Source organism: Athene noctua, chromosome 2 (genome assembly GCF_965140245.1).
Source record: "Athene noctua chromosome 2, bAthNoc1.hap1.1, whole genome shotgun sequence".
Classification (NCBI taxonomy): Eukaryota; Metazoa; Chordata; class Aves; order Strigiformes; family Strigidae; genus Athene; species Athene noctua.
The window spans coordinates 97,673,853-97,692,862 of record NC_134038.1 but is presented as its reverse complement, the minus strand read 5'-3'; the positions used below and the strand labels follow the sequence as shown (position 1 = coordinate 97,692,862).

The 19,010-nt window shown below is 41.5% G+C and overlaps 1 protein-coding gene across 5 annotated transcripts in view; it reads right to left on the bottom strand.

Annotated features, from left to right (window-relative positions):
* Positions 1-19,010, bottom strand: part of PHACTR1 (phosphatase and actin regulator 1) — a 303,617-nt gene that overhangs the window by 37,207 nt on the left and 247,400 nt on the right. For 4 of the 5 annotated variants that reach the window (XM_074899680.1, XM_074899679.1, XM_074899681.1 and 1 more), the window contains 2 exons: positions 14,531-14,739; positions 12,836-12,992 (listed from right to left, as the gene is read on the bottom strand). In XM_074899680.1, the coding sequence (XP_074755781.1) occupies positions 12,836-12,992; positions 14,531-14,739 (366 nt within the window). Of the gene's footprint in view, positions 1-12,835; positions 12,993-14,530; positions 14,740-15,296; positions 15,310-18,800; positions 18,822-19,010 lie in introns of all 5 variants that reach the window. The other variant, XM_074899683.1, reaches the window with a different exon arrangement.

The following is a 19,010-nucleotide window of genomic DNA, read 5'->3' as shown; positions in this document are numbered from 1 at the left end:
TAGTGAAGGGAGTCAGGATTTGGGGAAGTCTGAGGCAGAACTTGGCCACTCTGCAGTGCCAAAGGCACACAGAAAATCAGCCAACAATGTCACGCACTTCAAAAGGCGAAGATGTTGCTAATACACAAGGACTTCGTAAGATCTTTTGATGCCTCGTGCTATCACAGAATGGTGGAGGTTGGCAGTGACCTCTGGAGGTCATCTGGTCCAACACCCCTGCTCAAGCAGGGCCACCTAGAGCCAGGACTGTGTCCAAATAACTTTTGAATATATCCAAGGAGGGGGACTCCACAACCTCCCTAGGCAACCTGTGCCAGTGCTTGGTCACCCTTATGGTGAAAAAATGTTTCCCAGTGTTCAGCGGGAGCCTCCTGTGTTTCAGATTGTGCCTAAAGCCTCTGATCCTGTCACTGGACACCACTGAGAAAAGCCTGGCTCAGTCCTCTTTGCACCCTCCCTTCAGGTATTTATACACATTGATAAGACACACCTGAGTCTTTTCCAGACTGAACAGTCCCAGATCTCTCAGCCTTTTCTCACAGAAGAGATGTTCCAGTCCCTTCATCATCTTTGTGGCCCTTCACTGGACTCTCTCCCATATGTCCTTATCCCTCTGGTACAGAGGAGCCCAGAACCAGACACAGCACTCCAGGTATGGCCTCACCAGTGCTGAGCAGAGGGGAAGGATCACCTCCCTCGACCTGCTGGCAATACTTTTTCCAATGCAGCCCAGGATAGCATTAGCCCTTCCCACCAGGACATGTTCCTGGCTCATGTTCAACTCGGTGTCCACCCTGATCCTTATCTGTCAAGCTGCTCTCCAACTGATCAGCCCCCAGCATATATTCGTGCCTGGGGTTATTCCTTCCCAGGTGCAGGACTTGGCACTTGCCTTTGTTGAACTTCATGAGGTTCTTACCAGACCACTTCTCCAGCTTGTCAAGGTTCCTCTAGTTGTCAGCACAATCCTCTGGTGCATCAGCAACTCCTCCCAGTTTTGGATCATCAGCAAGTTTGCTGAGGATACACTCTGCCCATTATCCAGACCACTAATGAATGATAATTAAGAGAACTGGACCAACTATTGACCCCCTGGGGTATACTGCTAACTACTGGCCTCCAACTAGATTTTGTGCCATGGATCACCAGCTTCTGGGCCTGGCCATTCAGACAGTTTTCAATCCGTCTGTCCATCCAGCCCATACTTCAACAACTTCACTGTGAGAATCCTATGGAAGACAATGTTGAAAGCCTCTCTGTGTCTACATGGACACTATCTACTGCTCCCACCTTGTCTACCAGGCCAGACATGTCATTGTAGAAGCTCATCATGTTGATCAAGCACGACTTCCCCTTGTGAATTCATGTTGACTACTCCTGATGACTTTCTTGTCCTTTATGTGCCTGGATATGGTTTCCAGGATTAGGTGCTCCATCACCTTCCCAGTGATCAAAGTGAGGCTGACCAGTCTGTAATTCGTCCTCCTTCTTGAATACAGGAATGACATTTGCTTTATTCCAGTCTTTGGCCACTTCTTGAGCAAAGAAAAATTAAAGAAAATAAAAGTGGCACTAAATCTTTAATACTGCTGGGTTAAATTCATCCTTTCAGATATACTTTTATGCTGAATAGTGAGGCAGCATTGTTCTCTATTGAAGATTTTAACACGTTTTGAAGATTTTAACACTTGCCCTAATTGTTAAAGCATGACATGTCTCAACAAGTGCACAGAACTGAAAGGCAAGGTACAGTGATGGGCAGGTGGGAGAATCAAATCTGAGTCAGTCAAGTGTGCAACGATCAAGGAGGATGCTGAGGAACTATGATGCTTAGTATTCCCTCACTGATGCCTTGCATTTCTCCATCACTGTCTTTATTTCTGTTCCAAAATCCTTCAGACTGAGGCCAAGTGCTCTACAGTATCTTGAACCAGGGTGGAGTGGAGGGGGGCTACGAGCACTACTGAAATACAAGGAGAAACAAGATAGAATAAAGACTCTGAAGAGAAGAATTAGTCAAGACAAAGGGAATTAGAAGTATCTCCCAAAAATTAATCACATGTGATGGGTTTCAGAGAAAAAAGTCCTGTTTTTACCGCTGCAGAGCCTTTCTTCATCTGTCACGTTACATTAGAAAACACGATGGAGCCCTTAACTCACTGGAATTAAACAGTGGAGTGCAAAATGTTGGCAGCTCTTCTAACTGCAGTAGAGTATTACATGTTCTTTGCTAGTCTGAGGGGGAAGATGAAATGGATGGTGGAGTATCACATAGTTCTGCGATCCCCTGCAACTGCCCAGGTCTCTCTATCTCAGAATGTATGTCTGCCAAAACAAGGGAAGGGTTAATGGTTCCAGCCCAACCCAAGGGTGAAGGACACCAGGCATTTACAGTCAGTTCTTAACTGGAAAAAGAGGAAAAGTCTGTGGGTATGTTCTGGCCCTGGGATATCCTGAAAGGAGCAGAGAGAGAATGCCCTGATGAGGAGATTTAAGAAGGTACCAAACTCCTGCCAGGGAAGATGCTCCCCATTTTGAGACTGATGTGCAGCTGCAGTGTGTCTGTAAACCTGCCTCCAAACAAACTTATTCCTGTCAGAGGGGCTGCCTGCCCTCTTTTTTTTTCACAGCTGAAACCTGGATATTGGAGCAGGGAAATCCTTGCACTGGGGCAATGCTCTAGGAAAGCCAGGGACCACAGTTTGGGTGTTCAACTTCCCATTGCAGGCAAACAGGCCAAAGGAGCTCATTGTTCATGCTGCTCACAGGCTTAGCTGGAGGTGGGCCAGCTGATGGGGCCATGAAAAGGCACGATGGCCATCTTCATGGTGGATGGGCAGGAACTTTTCCCTGTAGCTTCTATGAGGGCCTCCCGAGGCTAGCATTTACTTGCAGCTGACATCCCCCTGTGTGCTCCCTGACAGGGCCTGGGTGCAACTGAGCTGCCACCTGCCATCCCAGCAGGCGTCTGAGGTCCCCCAAATGCTGTCATCCACCATCCCACCAGGTGACTGAGGTCCCCGTGCATGTCCTTCTCCTGCGAAGGGGCCCTGGTCCAGGCAGCATTCCCCACTGGAGTGGGCTGATGCCTTTGCAGCCCCTGCTGTTTGAGACTAGGGACTCCTGCTTGCAAGGCTAGCTTTTAAATCAAAGACAGCTGATTGCAGGGAGGCGGGAAGACCATTTCTGTCTTGATTACTGCAACAAAGGAAATTGTGGAGACTCTTCCAGCATGCTGAAAAACTCAAGATATTCTACAGGATAAATAGTCCAGGCCTGACATTATAGATGCTTGCTCATTTAGCAAATACAATATATTGAATGCTTATTCTATTAATTCCTCATTAACCATTAGCGTTGCTGTCTCCTGAATTCAGGGATGTCAGTGAAGAACCAGGTTACTGAATTTACCTTGGTGCTAACATGCTTTCCCTGTAGTTTGCTGGTTTGAAAATTATCATCAGAAAGGCAGGCAATGAATATTACAGGCAGCATACTTAGAGACACACTGATGTGGTCTATTGCACATGAGAACATTTCCTCTTCACTAGTGTTATTAACATAAATAGTAATTTTACATGGTCAGGTCTGAGGTTAAGGACTTAGTTTAATCCCCACATATGGTCTGTGCAGTGTTTATGAATCCCAGTGCACTGAAATATGAGCATAATTTTCATTCACACTTGCCTCTAAAAGACCCGTTGTAACTTTTCTGCATGTACGCAAAAAAAGTCCCTGTTCATCTCTAAGTGACCCTCACGTTAATACTATGTCTTAGGGAAAATAAGCAAAATTCCAACCTTACATAATTCTATCAGGTGTGATAGTAAGTATATTCACTTTCTTGGTACATTTCTTCAAAAGACATTTAATCCTATACAAACCAAACATATAAACCAATAAATCCTATTTACTACAAGGTCAACTCTTCAAAAAAGTCACCTCTATTTACTCACATACAATAACCTGCATATGAAACTCCTCTGTTTCTGGACATAGATAGATGACCATGTACACAAGTTAGATTTACTTCTCTAGTAGTCTTGCTTGTGCTCACAGTAATAGTCACAGTGTACATATATGAGCAGAGCTATATCTAAAAGCTGACTGGAGTCAGGATAAAAAATTGGTTTTATGTGTTTGACATCTTTACAAGGATTACCTATATTAATCTCCTACAGATGTATTGCCAAATAGGCCATAATACACCGAAAGGGAAAAAAAATGCAAACTGTAACTTCTGAGAGAGGTTAAATATTTTGTTCAAAAAGCAATTTCTCCATTTTACAATCATCAGCCTATAAAATGAAATTTATTCCTGCTAGTCTACTTCTTTTATCTACTTGTACTGCCATCTGATTTGTTCCCTTTACGGAAATTACAAGGTCATCCAAACTGAGCAACTGTTGTGCTTGTGATTAACTCCCCACAATCAGCAGACACAAAACATGAAGATTCATGGTTAGCTTTTTTCAAGGTGGAAATTTATGAGCTAGTTCTTAATGGAGCTTAAATTTGTCAGCATTAACCAGTAAAAGAAAACAAACAAACCAACCACCTTTGCTTTCTTCTTTTAAAGCCAGAATATATTAATTTAATTCAGGTACTTCCCTGCTTGTGTTTATTTCACATGTATTTATTAATAATTGTCATTCTTTTACTGAAAAGAGTACTGCATGGACTCCACGTGGCCTCTTGTTTACTGGAGAAATAAAAGACTATTTCTATTACCGACATATGTTATTTCATTACTGCCACAAGCTTGTATTATATCACCATGAATTATTTCGCCCAGCAGAGAAATGTGACTTCCTCTGAGGTAAAAGCTGACAGTAGTTTGACAACTAAAAGCAACACTGCAATCAATTCCAGGCAGAAAATGAAGGATACCACATCCCACTGAAACTGCAAAGGAAACCAAGGTAGACTAAATATATTTGTCTCGGCTGTGCTGACAGCTTGAGTTAGACCTCAAATACAGACTGTGTCAGAAGGCTGAAGAGGATTGGAAGCATGAAGGGGAAATAGTAACCCCATAACATGTTCTGCCTCGGCATGTGCAGAACAAGGATGGGAGAAACAGATGTTGCAACGACAGCGTGGAGTGATTTGCACTGCTTCCATGAGAGCAGGCAATGGGAGCAGTGACAGACCCCAGGAATAACAAATACCTTCCTGGGCTGGTGACATCTCTGATTGAAATGAACTTTTGACACAGAGAAAACACTTTCCACTTCATCAGTGGCCACACGGATGCCTCTGGGAAAACCTTACCCTCAAATGCTGCTTCCTGCTGTCCGCTGCCTACCATTAAGAGCATTATTCTCCTCCGCACAATGTTCCTCCTCCGCTACAGTAACATAAATAAATTGTCTTTGCACATTTGGAGCCCCATCTTCTAACATGGGGAGACACATCTGCCCAAAGACAGACTGTATGCACTTTGCGAAGTTTTGCTTTCATACATAGCAAAACATCTGCTGGCCCTGGTTGAGAGAAACTGGTGGCAGCAGGGGTTGATCCCATCCCAAGAGTGGAGCTGCAACAGAGAGATCACACTGCCAGGGCCCATCCAGATCATAGGTTAAGGGCACTGTTCATCCCACAAATGGGGGAGCACATAGCAGTGATGTGTTTTGTGGTGACATTACCCACTGTCACCTCCCCTTTCCCTTGATTGCTCTGCTGACCTTTTGCCAGAGCAAATTACTCAGATGAAGCAAATTCAATGCTGTTAACTGTTGAAACTCATATCAAAACAATAGTAATAGCATTATTTGTGATGTTACTTTTGTCTTTTTCTCTGATGAATGATGATATTAGCTATGAAAATTCCTAATATAAAGAGACAAGTCCAAACTGTGCTCAGAAATGAGGATCCTCATTCTACTGAAACAGAGTTAGATGTCTAAAGAGATTCTGACACCTGAGTGGTTTGTTGAAAGAACACATAATTTGCTGTCAATGAGTATTTGTCAACTAGTGGAATTTTCCAAAGTTCAGAGGCATATATGTACACTGAGACCCCAACATAGCTTAAATATATATATCCATATATGGTGCATGAGTTTCAGTGGCTTGCCTGAGGTCAGAAAACCCATGTAAGATGTAGGCTTCCCAGAGCACTGTAACAACAAAGCCACCTTTCCTTTCACTGCAACAATGTTCACCAGGACACCAACTACAGAAAAGAGGGCTGACAAGGGCCTTGAGACTCCATCTCCCATCTGTACTCCTGTATCCCCACAGAGAACCCAGATCAGTTCTACTCAGACTATTTATTCCTGGTGGCTGAATCCAGATGTGTAACGATAACTCAGTTTCAGCTTGTCACCCATGGATAATCACCTGCTTTTGCTGCCTTTCTCCTGATACTAAGAGCAATTTAGAGTTTCCTTGTGGTTTCTCACAAATGTACAGCTTCCTCATGAAACTAAACTAGAAAGGGAAAATAATGGCGTTTACCCTAGGTACCATCACAGCTAAAACCCAGGCTCAGCCCTTTGAGTCTTTTTTCAGTTGCCCCCATTCATATATCTAGTGCTGTCACATCGTCCCCTCTAATCCAGGATTTAGATGAGCTTGTTTATCACAATCCCATTTTCCGTGTGATTTATCCCCAGCACCCGACATGCTAAGAGGCAAGCTCCACATGCACACACATGCGTTGTGTTGGGGATGAGCTCTTGCTTTAGGCACTTGCTTTTCTCTCATTAGTGGAAGCTAACAATAAGCGTGAGAATTGCAGACGTCAGAGGTAATTAGGAAGAAATTATTTCACATTACCCAACAAAATGAGGTCTGTGAATAAAGCCTAATCCTGCTGTCTGCCCATTCTTTTTATCCCTAAATGACTCAGAGATGGGGAGGGCATAAAATGTTCTCCATAGTTCTGGATGGGGAACAGCCATGAGGCGATTCAGCCGTGCTCGACGAGGGCCATCTTGCTGCCATCCTTTGGCTGAATAAACCCTCCCCTTAACAGGACTGCAATGCTGTTTTAAATAATTAACCATTTCAAAAAGCTGAATCACCTCACAGCATAATTTTTTAGTAAATATAAACAACCACTTTGGACTATTCAGTCCCCTCAGGCCTCTGAAGGAACTGGTGTGCATTTTAATGACTGTGCAAGCCTTGGAGACCAACCCTTCCTCAGCACTGGTAATATGTCTATCACCTTCACAGGGAGGGCAAAGATGCAATCCTTTTCCCAAATTGTCCATTTTTTCTACTCTGCTTTCTGGTTCACATCTCTCCTTCTGTTTACAAATGTACTCTATTGCTCTTTCTCCTGAGTACACCCCCTCATGCAGAGGGACACATGGACAACTAGCACCTGATGTGAACCAGTCCAAAAACCTCACAGCAGCCTCATGGCATTTTAAAAATCAATGGCAATTTTTCATACCTGTGGGAATTCACCAAGTTCATTTCATCACAGGATTTCTGTTCCTAGGCAGTATTTTTCAGTAGAGCTGAGGAAGATGTAGTATTGATCAGGGAATGCATAGAGTAGGTTACCTTTCCAATTGAGGTAGTAGGTGACCATCATTGGTCAAACCTGCTGCTCCATAATGAAGATTTTTCATGCTACATTTCTCAGTCATAGACATCTCGGTACTATTTCCAAAGCATCAATGGGACTATAAACACATCTAGCAGGTGTGCATGTCCATATCTCAAGCATACATATTTACAGCCATGTGCACACAGAGAATGTCTCTCTGATCTGTTTTCATACTTCTTATCCTTTGCCTTGTGATACTTGCAATATGTTATTTATATTGCTTCAGATCAAGATCTTCCACTTGTTGGTGTAGGGACAGCACCTCATAAGGTACTGCAGTGAATGCAAAAAACAAAGCAGAGCACTACTGTATATCTGACAGAGGAGCTTCCCATTGATTCACTGCTTTAAAGCCAGTGATACACTCACAGGATTCAGTCAAGCAATGGGATGTCCATCACTCAAAGTCAGAAGAGATGCAGTGTGTGGACATTGCAATAAGTTACCTTCTTTATTTGGTTCTAATATAATTATTTTCTGTTTAATTATTTAGTTAATGTGCAGATGGCTGCTCACTCAGCTCACCTCTCTTTGCTTTCACACCAGGTATGGTCTTAGGTTAAACTTGACTCCTGTAACTGACAGTTTTTGGCAGCAGCACAGCACAAATTCTTATTGAGCCACAAAATCTTATTGGGTTGCCTGTGGCCCCTGTCAGTGATGGGCAGCGATCCCCTGACATGCACCGCTCACCTGTAGACAGCCTTCATGCATCTCCTTTGCCCTGTGACCTGCAGCCACCCTGCCCTCTGCCCCGATGTAGGTAGGAGTATGCTGATGAGACAGACATGATGCTGACCAGTAATAATACTGTGAATATCAAGAAGTTCCCTTAACACCAATTATTAGCAACGTGATGATAATAACAGTAGATTACCAGATTATTTGTCTGATTAGACCATCCTATTCCAGAAGGTGGGAAAAGTCAGGATGGAAGTAATTCAGAAAAAACAGATAAGGACGTTGCCACACATTCTTGAAAAGCAGTGGATCAAAATCTCAGCTTTAATATTCCTGTATCTAATTACTAATGAGCACCTTCACTAGAGTTGGAGGGTTAAGAGACTCAAAAAAGACTTGAGTGCTTTAGAAAGCCTCTCTCGTACAATGCGTTGCAGCTTAGCCATAGTCTAAAGACACACGCTGTCTCAAGGTATGGGCGAGCCTTTGTGAAAGACACACAAAGAAACCAGGTCTTCCTAGTTCAAGGAATTGCGAAGTCCTCAACAAAGTCTAGTGTAGTGTACAGCTATACAGAAATATATAGATACATTTTCTCTAAAGGGCTCTTGTGCTTACTCAGTAACACGTTGATTGAGGAAGTCTGTGTGGTCTCTTATGACCACCATTATGACTCCTTGGTGAAAAAGAAGTGCAAGGACTGACACTGAAGCACCCGCCTCAGTACCAGGGGGACAGTCCTGCAGTCTCTGGCAGACATATGGCTCTGCTGTGCATCACCCATCAGTGCTGGCCCTCCTAACAGGCCATGCCTTTATCACTGCCCCTGAGAGAACCTCAAAGTTCAGATCCAGAGCCTGTCTGATTCCTTGCTTCACAGTCACAGCCCAGATATGCCCCACTCCTCTCACCCTAGTAGCCACTGAAAACTAAATCCAGGTCCTCCTGCCCCCTGCTCTAACCTCAAAACCAGGAGTCCAGTGCTTCCCAGCAGGTCCAACACAGCCAGAGAGACAGACAGAAGGCAAAGTCCATCTTTTCCCTCCGCCTGTTAACTTTCACAGTTGTGTTTTTCCACCTGTTTTCTCCTTTCTGTCACATGGTCACTTATATGCATTTCTCGAGCAGCTGTGAAGCTGTGGAGGCACCAGAGGGATAAAATGGAGGACAAGTTTGGGAGAAGCTGAGCAGGCAGAAAAAAAAAAAAAAGAAAAACATACCCACTTAAAGGTTTACTTAGTGCAGACTTAGTGCAGAAGGTCTGCATTTCAGAGTAGAAGTTAATGGAGTTGTAAGGGTTTTTAGGAGTCAAGAACATGGCCTCCAGCATCCATTTCCTATCCCTAAGTCACATGCGGTTATGAGCTGCAAGTTCTGCATCTTAATTCACTATTTCTGCTCCTTGCTTTGTAGCAGCTATCATATTTTGGAGTAGTCCATTCTGGTTTGGTTAGAGAAGGAGGTCTCCTGATTAGTTGCTGTAATTGCTGTGTAAAGCCTGCCCAGAAATAGTCTATGGTGCAGTGGCCTATTCATGTGGCTGGAATTCATGTGATGTGGGGTCTTCTGCCTTTGCTAGGACATATTTTGCCATCTCGTGCAAAAAGCTCCATTTTTGCTTGTATCTACATGCGCTGAGCCATGATACAGGACATGCACCAGCAAAGTACTACATTCCTGTGACGGGTTTCTATGATAGGCCAAGGTGTTAATTTGTCTCATGGCTGAGCTAATATTCAGGTGTAGAGTGGGCCAGATCCTGCTGTAAGATAGAGTCTCTGCAGCCTCATCCTTACAACTGGTCTCGTGTAAGCTGAGGCACTATTCTCCCAGTACGGGAAACGGGTGACATGGTGAAGTCTGCTCTGGAGTCTACCAGTTGGTGGATGCAGTAATAAAGTTATAACAATTTTCTGGGTCTAACTGGAGGTTCAGAGGTCCCAAGCTACATTTAAACAGCATTTGAACAAACAGTTCTGAGCCAAGTTGATTTCTGGTGCAACTCTAATAAGGCTGGAATAACTACACCTGGGATGATTTTTCTCTCACACAATATGTCAGTGGTCAATCTCTCAATATGCCTGGCTATAAGCATCTTTAAAAAGATGTTCTCTTTATAGTACTAAATTCTGATCTGCCAAATGTGGCAGCCAATGAGCTCTTCCAAACTAAATACCGTGAGGATTATGCTTAAATACCAAAGTATCCTCATTGGCCTCTTGGTGAAAATTAATTGATCCATCACAGACAATATCTATTTGTTGAAGTTTTTATTCTGCATTTTTGATTTCTGTAAGAAGTATACGTGATTTCATTGGCTGGCTATTTTAAACCATAGGGGACCATTGGTGGAACAGTACAAATCGCTCTGAAATCCAAAACTGCCAGCTGCAATTATAGTCTGCATGTAGCATCTTCTCTAAGGACTATAAATGCTTCACTGCTTTAATTTTCCTTGGCATTTGCATCACTGTGTGACAATTACTGAGCAATGGCAAAGGATGGATTCAGTAATGAAGCCTGGACAGTAGAAAAATACTGTCCAAATTGAAATATTCTCTCTATTTAAATCTAATATTCATCAGTCTGAGCACATGGATACATCACATTTAGATACAAAGCACTGGTAAGATAGGTACCTTCCCTTTTGCTGCTGAATTGTCTGGCTTTTTTCATATCAGAGATGAGGAAAGTTGTTTTCTCCTCATATTTCTTGATTGTTTTTAACTACTCAAAAGGATGACATACTAAGTTGTAAATACTATTAATTAAAAGGTCAGACTGGCAACTATATTATTCCAGACAAAGCTTGTGAAATTTTACCAATTTCAGTGATGTTACACTGGTAGAAAATAGGAATGAAACAGCAGTGGCTCAGCTATTTTTTGAGCCTCTATATACAGAGTTTTAATTATTTGAACTATTTGTGACTGCCCCTAAGTCCCAGATATATTAGAAGACAAGATTAGAATTATACCTCAGACTGAAAGAGCAGATGCAATTGGGGAAACAAAACAATGACATTGTGAGAATACGGGGCTTACACAAGGAAGGGTTCTGGGTATTGCCAAAATTAGTTTCCCTTGTTAAAAAGAGATATGCTGAAGAAACATTCTTTAATGGGGAAAAAGCAGGTTTTTGAGATGTGAGATATAAAACATTTATAATAAAAACCACCTGGGGCTCAGTGAGCTGTGCAGAGCCAATGTCTGCAAATGACACTATTTACCTTCATCAGACAGAGCTGTAAAACTTTTGAGAGACCTAAGTAATTTAGCCAAATAGGCAACACAGTGGAAATGCTGCTCAATGTCATTGCAAGGTCAAGCAGTGCACAGTAAGATGTGCTAAGAGACAAAAATTTCAACCCTTCACATGCTTCAGAAGGGTTCAAAATTAATAATCTAAGCACTGGAATCTTGTTATCGTGTGCTGCTCTTTGGGACCCAGAGCTCCATGTGCAGCTGCAGTCTAACAAGTATTAGGCTGAATAAATACTGGACTGAAAAATCACAGTACCAGCAACAGTGCAGTGCCATCTTGCATATTTTGGGGATCACTGCTGAGGCCTTTCAACAAGAATACTGAAGAATTAGACAGGTCTTGGAGTAGGCTAAGCATGATCCAGCACAAATACTTTCAAAGACAGACTGGAAAGATAATTTGTTTATTCCAAAGAGGTGGTAAATGAGGCCATGAAAAAAAAAAAAAAAAGCAGATAAAATGCTGAAAGAGGTATTTAGCATGAGCTCCTATTCTTCCTGTAGCAGTGTTTCCCTCCTATCCCCCCCCACTCCTCAAAAAAAAAAAAAAAAAAAGAAATGTAAAAAAGAAAAACCACAACTGGCTGGTCTTCTCACTGTGATTTTCTCAGAGTCAGGCTGGAAGGCAACTAACAGCATTCACCAGCTTTGCATACCACCAAGTTGATAAGATAACAGTATTAAATTGATTACAGAAATCATGGCTGGAACGTAGGAGGTTCTTAGACACTTCTACTGACCTCAGTTTACTAATTCTTGACAGAAATCTTCCACATTAATGGCCACCTCTCTACACCCCACGAAATACAGAAAACCAGAACAGCTGGTGAGTAATGAAGAAGAAAGTCTAGACAGGGTAAATCTGTCCAACCTGATGCAAGAAAAGGAGGTACTGAAAGATGCAAACATTTTGGATCAGGAAAACTACTCATGGGAGATGCAGTCAGAACAGAGTTACACCTCTGCCCTTTGGCCAAACTAACATCCCATCAAATGGCATCTGCACCTATGGTACAAAATGTTATCAAAACTGAACATTTCCCAAAGGTGTGTCAAAAGCAACCAAATCCACACAGTTCATGCTGATACTTAACACAACCAAAGACCCCATAGGATATACCAGGAAAATGAAACGAGGTGTTGTATGGGAAGTTATATTGGAGCAGAAATAACGTCTGGAGTATTTCCCCCCCCCCCCCCATGGCTTTTCCTCTTGAACATTGTGAACAGATCTCAAATGTTTACAGACTAAGGATGGAAACTGCATCTCACCACATATTTCCAAAAGCAAGAGTCAGAAAAATGTTCGTTCGTCTCCTACCTTGTTAACTTTGTCCCAATCTGCTGCCTAAGTTCAAGCCTCTCTTCATCAGTCTGCATGGGGAGGATGTTCTTTTCCTCCAGTTCTCGCTTAGAAGGCCTGTTGCTTAGTTTGATTGCTAAAGAGTCCTTCCTGCAGACTTTCATTGCCAGGGAGCCTGTGGGAGAGAAGAGAGGCTCTGCCAAAGGAGGTGTCATCACTTCATTACAGCATACAGCAGGCAAAGTAGTACTAGCCAAGGGAGGATACTAGGCTCTCATTTACATTGGTATGGACTGTGGGAAAAGGGCATCAATTAACTTCACGTGCTCAATTAATCTCAATTCATATCATAATAAGGAAGAGTTTAATTTCGTAGGTATACAGGAAAAAGAAATTAAAATATTGCTCCATAGAGGGGAGCAGAGAAGGGCTTGTTTCAGAATTGCTAGTAGCATCTAGCTTTCTCTAGCACTGTGTTTCTTAACCACATAATGGAATGAATAATTCTGAATAATTCAGAATCTGGGCAGGCAGCAGAGCTACATCATGTGGAAAGAGACAGGTATCTCTCTCTCTTGCAATGCAATACCAAGACATCCAAGATAGCACTAGAAGGAATCAAAAGTCAACCAGAAGCAGCACAGATCACTGTGTACATTAACTGAAGCTGCTTCTCAGGCAGTGACAGTGGCAAAGACACTGTGAAAACCAGTGGCCTTTCACACCTCAAGCTTGCTTTCCTATGCTTGCATCCAAAACAGTTTGAGCAGGGAAGACAGACACAAGCAGACAGAGAGAAACAAACCCATGAGAGATTTTGGGCTTTGGCAGGAGAGTGTAAGATAGTGCAGGTCTGCTCTGTTTCTTAGTTTAAGAGCAAAGACTACTTAATTTCACTTGCAGAGTAAGGGAGGATTCTGAGGAGATTAAATATGCCTGTTTTAGAATCTTCCTTGTGTGTGTTTTAAAAAGAGTGATGTTTGATTGCACTGCTCCCAGTTTCAGAAGAAAAGAAACCCAAGGGCCTGGAACTTCAGCTCAACCTGCAGGATGACAAGCAGTTGTCATACACAAAGTACTGTATCCTGTCTTCATGGGAGAGTCCTATGATGCCACACTGAGGCAGGAGATGGGTTTTCTCAGAGAGGTCAGGAAGGGGCCACAGGTGCCTCTTCAGACTGTAATTGCAATATAGCTATCAATTAACCTCTTCTCTTCTTATCTGAGCCCAATTCTTTGACTGTGACCCCTTTCAAAGTATGGGCAGACTTACAATTCTGACATGATTTAATACTTACTATATATAAACGCTCCGATTCTCTATTGGTGGCACTTATTTTATCCTCCTGAAGTAACTCTATTGAGCTGATCTTGACTTAAACCAAAGGCAGGGCTTCTCTAAATCATGGACACTTGGGAAAGTGAATCCAAAAGTCAATTTGGAAGAGAAATAATATAAGCCAAAACCAGTCATCTGAATTCTGTCTGAGAACTACCCAGACTGGGATTCACATGTATAAGGGATATCACTATAAATTCATGCTACTTGCAATTTTGGATTAATTTACCAAGCATCCCTATGTAGTCAAGCCCTGAGAGATGCAAAAGCCATGGTCAAGAAAGAAAACTCATAGGCCTTATTTTTTCCCTTGTGTATTGAGAATTCAGAGTAAAAACTAAATAAATGAGAAGGAAAAATTAAATGAATCTTACTTGTAAATAATGAGTTATCCTCATCTTCATCTTCCTCTTCTTCCTCTTCCTGTCTTGTGTAGAGGCAGGAAGAATCTTCATAGTCGGTTTCATGAGGCACATTTTCTTTATTGTCATCGCATTCGATCACAACAGTTGGCACTTGTCTCATGTCTGGAAGGCCTCCAGGTCCTGTTTTTGTTACACTGTCACCTGTGTGTAAACCAGAGCTGTTGGGAAAGAAAACCAAATAATTAAACTCAAGGAAATAGCTCAGTGGAGGACTGAGTTGCTTTCACCATATTTAGGAGAGCAGTGGTCTTTCACCCCTTTTTAAGAAGAAAGGAGGACAGAAAGATCTTCAGGAGTGGCAAGACACCTAATGGATTTAAACTGAGTACACATTAGATTTAAGGTACAACACTTGTTAGGGAGAGGTAGGACAGCATGCAGGCAGAAATACTGGCAGCCAGAACTGAGAACTAAAGATCTGTGGCAAATAGAGTCTCAAGGCTTAGTGAGAATTGCACCAGCTACTCAAGAGTGATAAGCATGTCTTCAGCCTTGTGGCTGTGTGACCTCTCCACTGTTGGGCAGGCAGTAAGGAGAAAATGTCTCATCTGAATGCAAAAGAAGGAGTAATAGTGCAAGGAAGGAAAGATATAGATTGTGGAGGAGGATTGTAGAAAGGCAGAGGGAAACCATGACTTGCACTCCTTGGGCAAGATGATGTTGACTGACTTGAGGGGAAGGCAAGGGCACAACTCTCTGAAGCGCAGGGGATCACATGTGAAATCGGGCTTGAAGCACAGAGATTTTGGGAGCTGGTGAGAGTAACAAGGGAGGGAGCTAAAACCTGAGAGTTTTGTTTGCCAGTGGCACAGTTAGATTTTGTGGGGGCTGCAGTGATGATATACCTTCTCCTGCCTTGGCTTCTCACTCCAGCCAGGTGCTGGAGATCAATCTGAATTGGAGATAACATCCTATTTCTTTCTTCACATGAAAGTGTGATTGATCATTTCCTGCAGCTTACTAGGTTAAGACCTGTGGTCAGTACTGCTACCATCTAGCTCTGTTTATGTGTTGATTTCAAAGCCCTTTACTGAGGAACATACCAATACAAGCAGGGAAACAGGAACACGAGGAGGTGAAGATCAAAGTCAAACAAAAGGTGAAAGGTCAGGAACAGAACCAGGTTTACTAACCCATTTTTATCTAATAGCATATGTTGCTCTTTCAGTGTGAAATGAGAATGAGAGACTGGTGGGCAAAAATGACGGCTGCTCAGGTTTATTTGTGAGTCAGCAGAAACTGTCCTCTCTCAAGTCCCAGCTGAGGCAACAGTTATATGAAAGATGGGTTACCTACTGGACACCCTCTTTATGTCAAACTCCCACCTTACTTTCTAGAAGAACATAGCTGTGAAACCAGATGTGCTGGCCAAGTTGCACTTGAGGCCTACAAATTTGGGTCTGACCTTACCAAGTGCTGAGTAGCCCCAATTCCCTTGAATATTTCAGCCTGCTCAGAATACCAGAGGCATTCTGCATCTTGAAAAAATATTGTTTCCTTCTCTTTAAATGATCTTCTACTGAGTCAACTTGAAACGCTTCTTTTTCTTCTGGCCCTAAAGTTAACACGGACTTTTAAATGGCTGTCAGATAACATCCCAGAAAGACTTAGAAAAATGTACTTCTGGGTATATAATGATAGTGCACAATGTGCTTAGGGATTAAGGAGAAGAAAAGGCTTCAGATCCTGAGAACAAACCATAGCATGCTGTTATCTTCTGCTTCGAAGCTTCAAAAAATTTTGTCAATTGCAACTTTTACTATTGCAGACTAACCAACGAGATGCATTGCTTTACTGGATGCCTTGAAGAGGAACTCAATTTTCTTAGTGATAGTCCATGTTTTGCACCACAAAGTAAGAGAGATTCATGAAGAAACAGCTTGTGAATTTTTGTATTAGACTTCAATGAGTTTGACCCAAAAAATTTTATCCCAGAAGTAGCTTTAAAATTCATCACCTGATGACACATGAATGCACAACAGTCTTTAAAAAATTTCAACTACCTTTTAATTATTGATATGCTTTAATAATTTTAATGTCCCTCTTTATTAACTTCATTTTTTAAATCTGTTTTCTCTGTAACCTATTTTTTGTGTAACTCTTTTTAAGAGGAAAGGTAGGAAATTCAAAAGCCTGGAATTAAATTTCCAAGGGAAACTAAAATGTTGTGAAATTCTGTTAACACTAAAAAAAGAAACAAAAAACTTCCAGTGGTGAACACAACCATTGGATCATTCAGTTAATTTTAAAACAGTACATACACAGAGAGTAAGTCCATTCTGGAAGTACAAATGAAAGGAGCAAAAAGTAGTTCAGCATCCAGGACCATTTGGTGCTTCCCTGTTCTGTGAAAGATGTATGCAGGTTACAGATGCATCCTTATGGGTGCGCACACAGGGTAGCGGATACCAAAGTTTACCAATTTTGGTTACCAAGCAGGTATCGGATGGCAACAAGACTTACAAATTATCACAGAGGATCTTTATTTGAACTAGAGATCTAGAAACAGGCAGCTTCTCATCTCATTGTAATTTTTCTGAATCATCCACTTTCTTGATAATACTACTTTCTATTTTGAGCCCCTCATTTTTCCTGGTGTTTTGTGTTCTTCTTGATTAAAATCAGCCTTTTCCACAGCATTTTGACTAAGTCAGCTGTCTAAGCACTTATAAAATACATGCAGTACTGCAGTATACTTAAGAAAGACAAATCAAGGTCATTAGATATTTCCACTGTGTATAAATTCCTCCAGGTCATTAGCAAAAACACCACTAAATTTTTTAGCATTATCTACCAAAAAGCACACTATTGTTTTAAACGTTTTAAATCAGCTTTGTGTTTTGTAACAAAACTAGAAAACAAAGCCACAGCTAAGCAAGTACTTGTTTTAAGAAGATAAATGTATCTTAACACATAGATTTGAATAATTCATAGCTGACTAGTACAAGCACTTGCAATTACTGTTGCATCATCTTTATGTGATCAAAACAGCAAAAAGTTACACCACCATTATAGCTTACAATGTTTCTAGTGAGAAAATATTTTAATGAAAAAATCAGAATTTAAGCATATGAGTGACTCATGGTACAGACAAAATTGAAAAAGAAAAAAGTTAAATCCCTGCTGTAAAATCTAGTGGGGAAAAAAACCCACACGTTTCTCATCTGTCATCCCAGGCTCTTTGATTTTGGAATAAAGAGTTACATTTTTATCAGCTTGTTTTCAGATCTACAGTACACTCTTCTGTACTTAGCAGTTAAAACAAAAATCCAAAAGAACTTCAAACCATTGTATATACATTTCTACAATAGAGGCATATGTGTGAGAGACAGAGAGAGAAGGCAGGGATATAAATATTAAGTGTTTCTATCCTTAGGCTATGCTAAGGTTTAGATAAAAAGCAATTCTCTTGACAAGTTTTATGGAGGATAAATGTTTTCTGACTCAAATATGTTTTATAAGATTTACAAGACACTGGCAGGAATGTATAATTCATTTAATTTCATAAATCTACAGTTTAAAGCTGAACTGGGTGTCCCAGAGGAACTGGTCTCACACGCTGTCTTTTTGGACAGAGTGATTTTTCATTGCCACAGAGCAATTCGAGCCTGGAGTGAGATATTGCCACGCAACAGCTCTTTAGTACATAAGTTGAAGAAACTGAGGCCTTGACTCAGCTGCTAGTGTACAAGAGCCCACAGAGTAATTGAAATTGTCATCTTACCAGACAGACTGAGAACTATATGGGCAAGGCAGAATATAAGTCTATTTCAGATCAAGAAGCTGCCTCCCTAACTCAAAATTAAAGATACATTCCAGTGGCACAAGAAGGTTTCTAAAGCTTCTTTCGTGCTGTTCACGACACATGGCTTTTGGTCATGGTCTTTCTTCTCAAACTCATTTCAGTCAGGAGGATGAAACCTTGTGTGGATTTTGGTCACAGAGTTTATCAGATTTTCACCAACTCTTAAAATGAATACTGAAATGCTGAAAATGATGCCTGAATCTAGAGTTTTACTTATGCCTGACACACACTGTTTGCACTGAAGGGGAAAGTTGTTTGCAGTAGGGCACAAATTGGCAACAGAGGTTGCAGAAAAAAGGTTATGTGGAAATTACACTTTTCTCTGTTTCAACTTGATCTATCATAAAGCTGCTAATTTATCAGGAAAAATAGAGGCAAACTAGCAGCACAAATGACAGGTCATAATAGTTATACTATGACAAGGGACAGATTGCCCTTTTGGGAATAGGTTATGAATAGATGTTATGAGTACCAGAAAATGTTTGCGATCAAAAGCCTTAAGTGTGAAAATTAACTTAATGTTCTATAACGTCTGTAATAAAACTGAGTAAAAAAATCCAGGAATTAACTGTCATTTCAAGGCATAAGAACAACTGGGACTTGAATAGCTATTACACGCTTTTA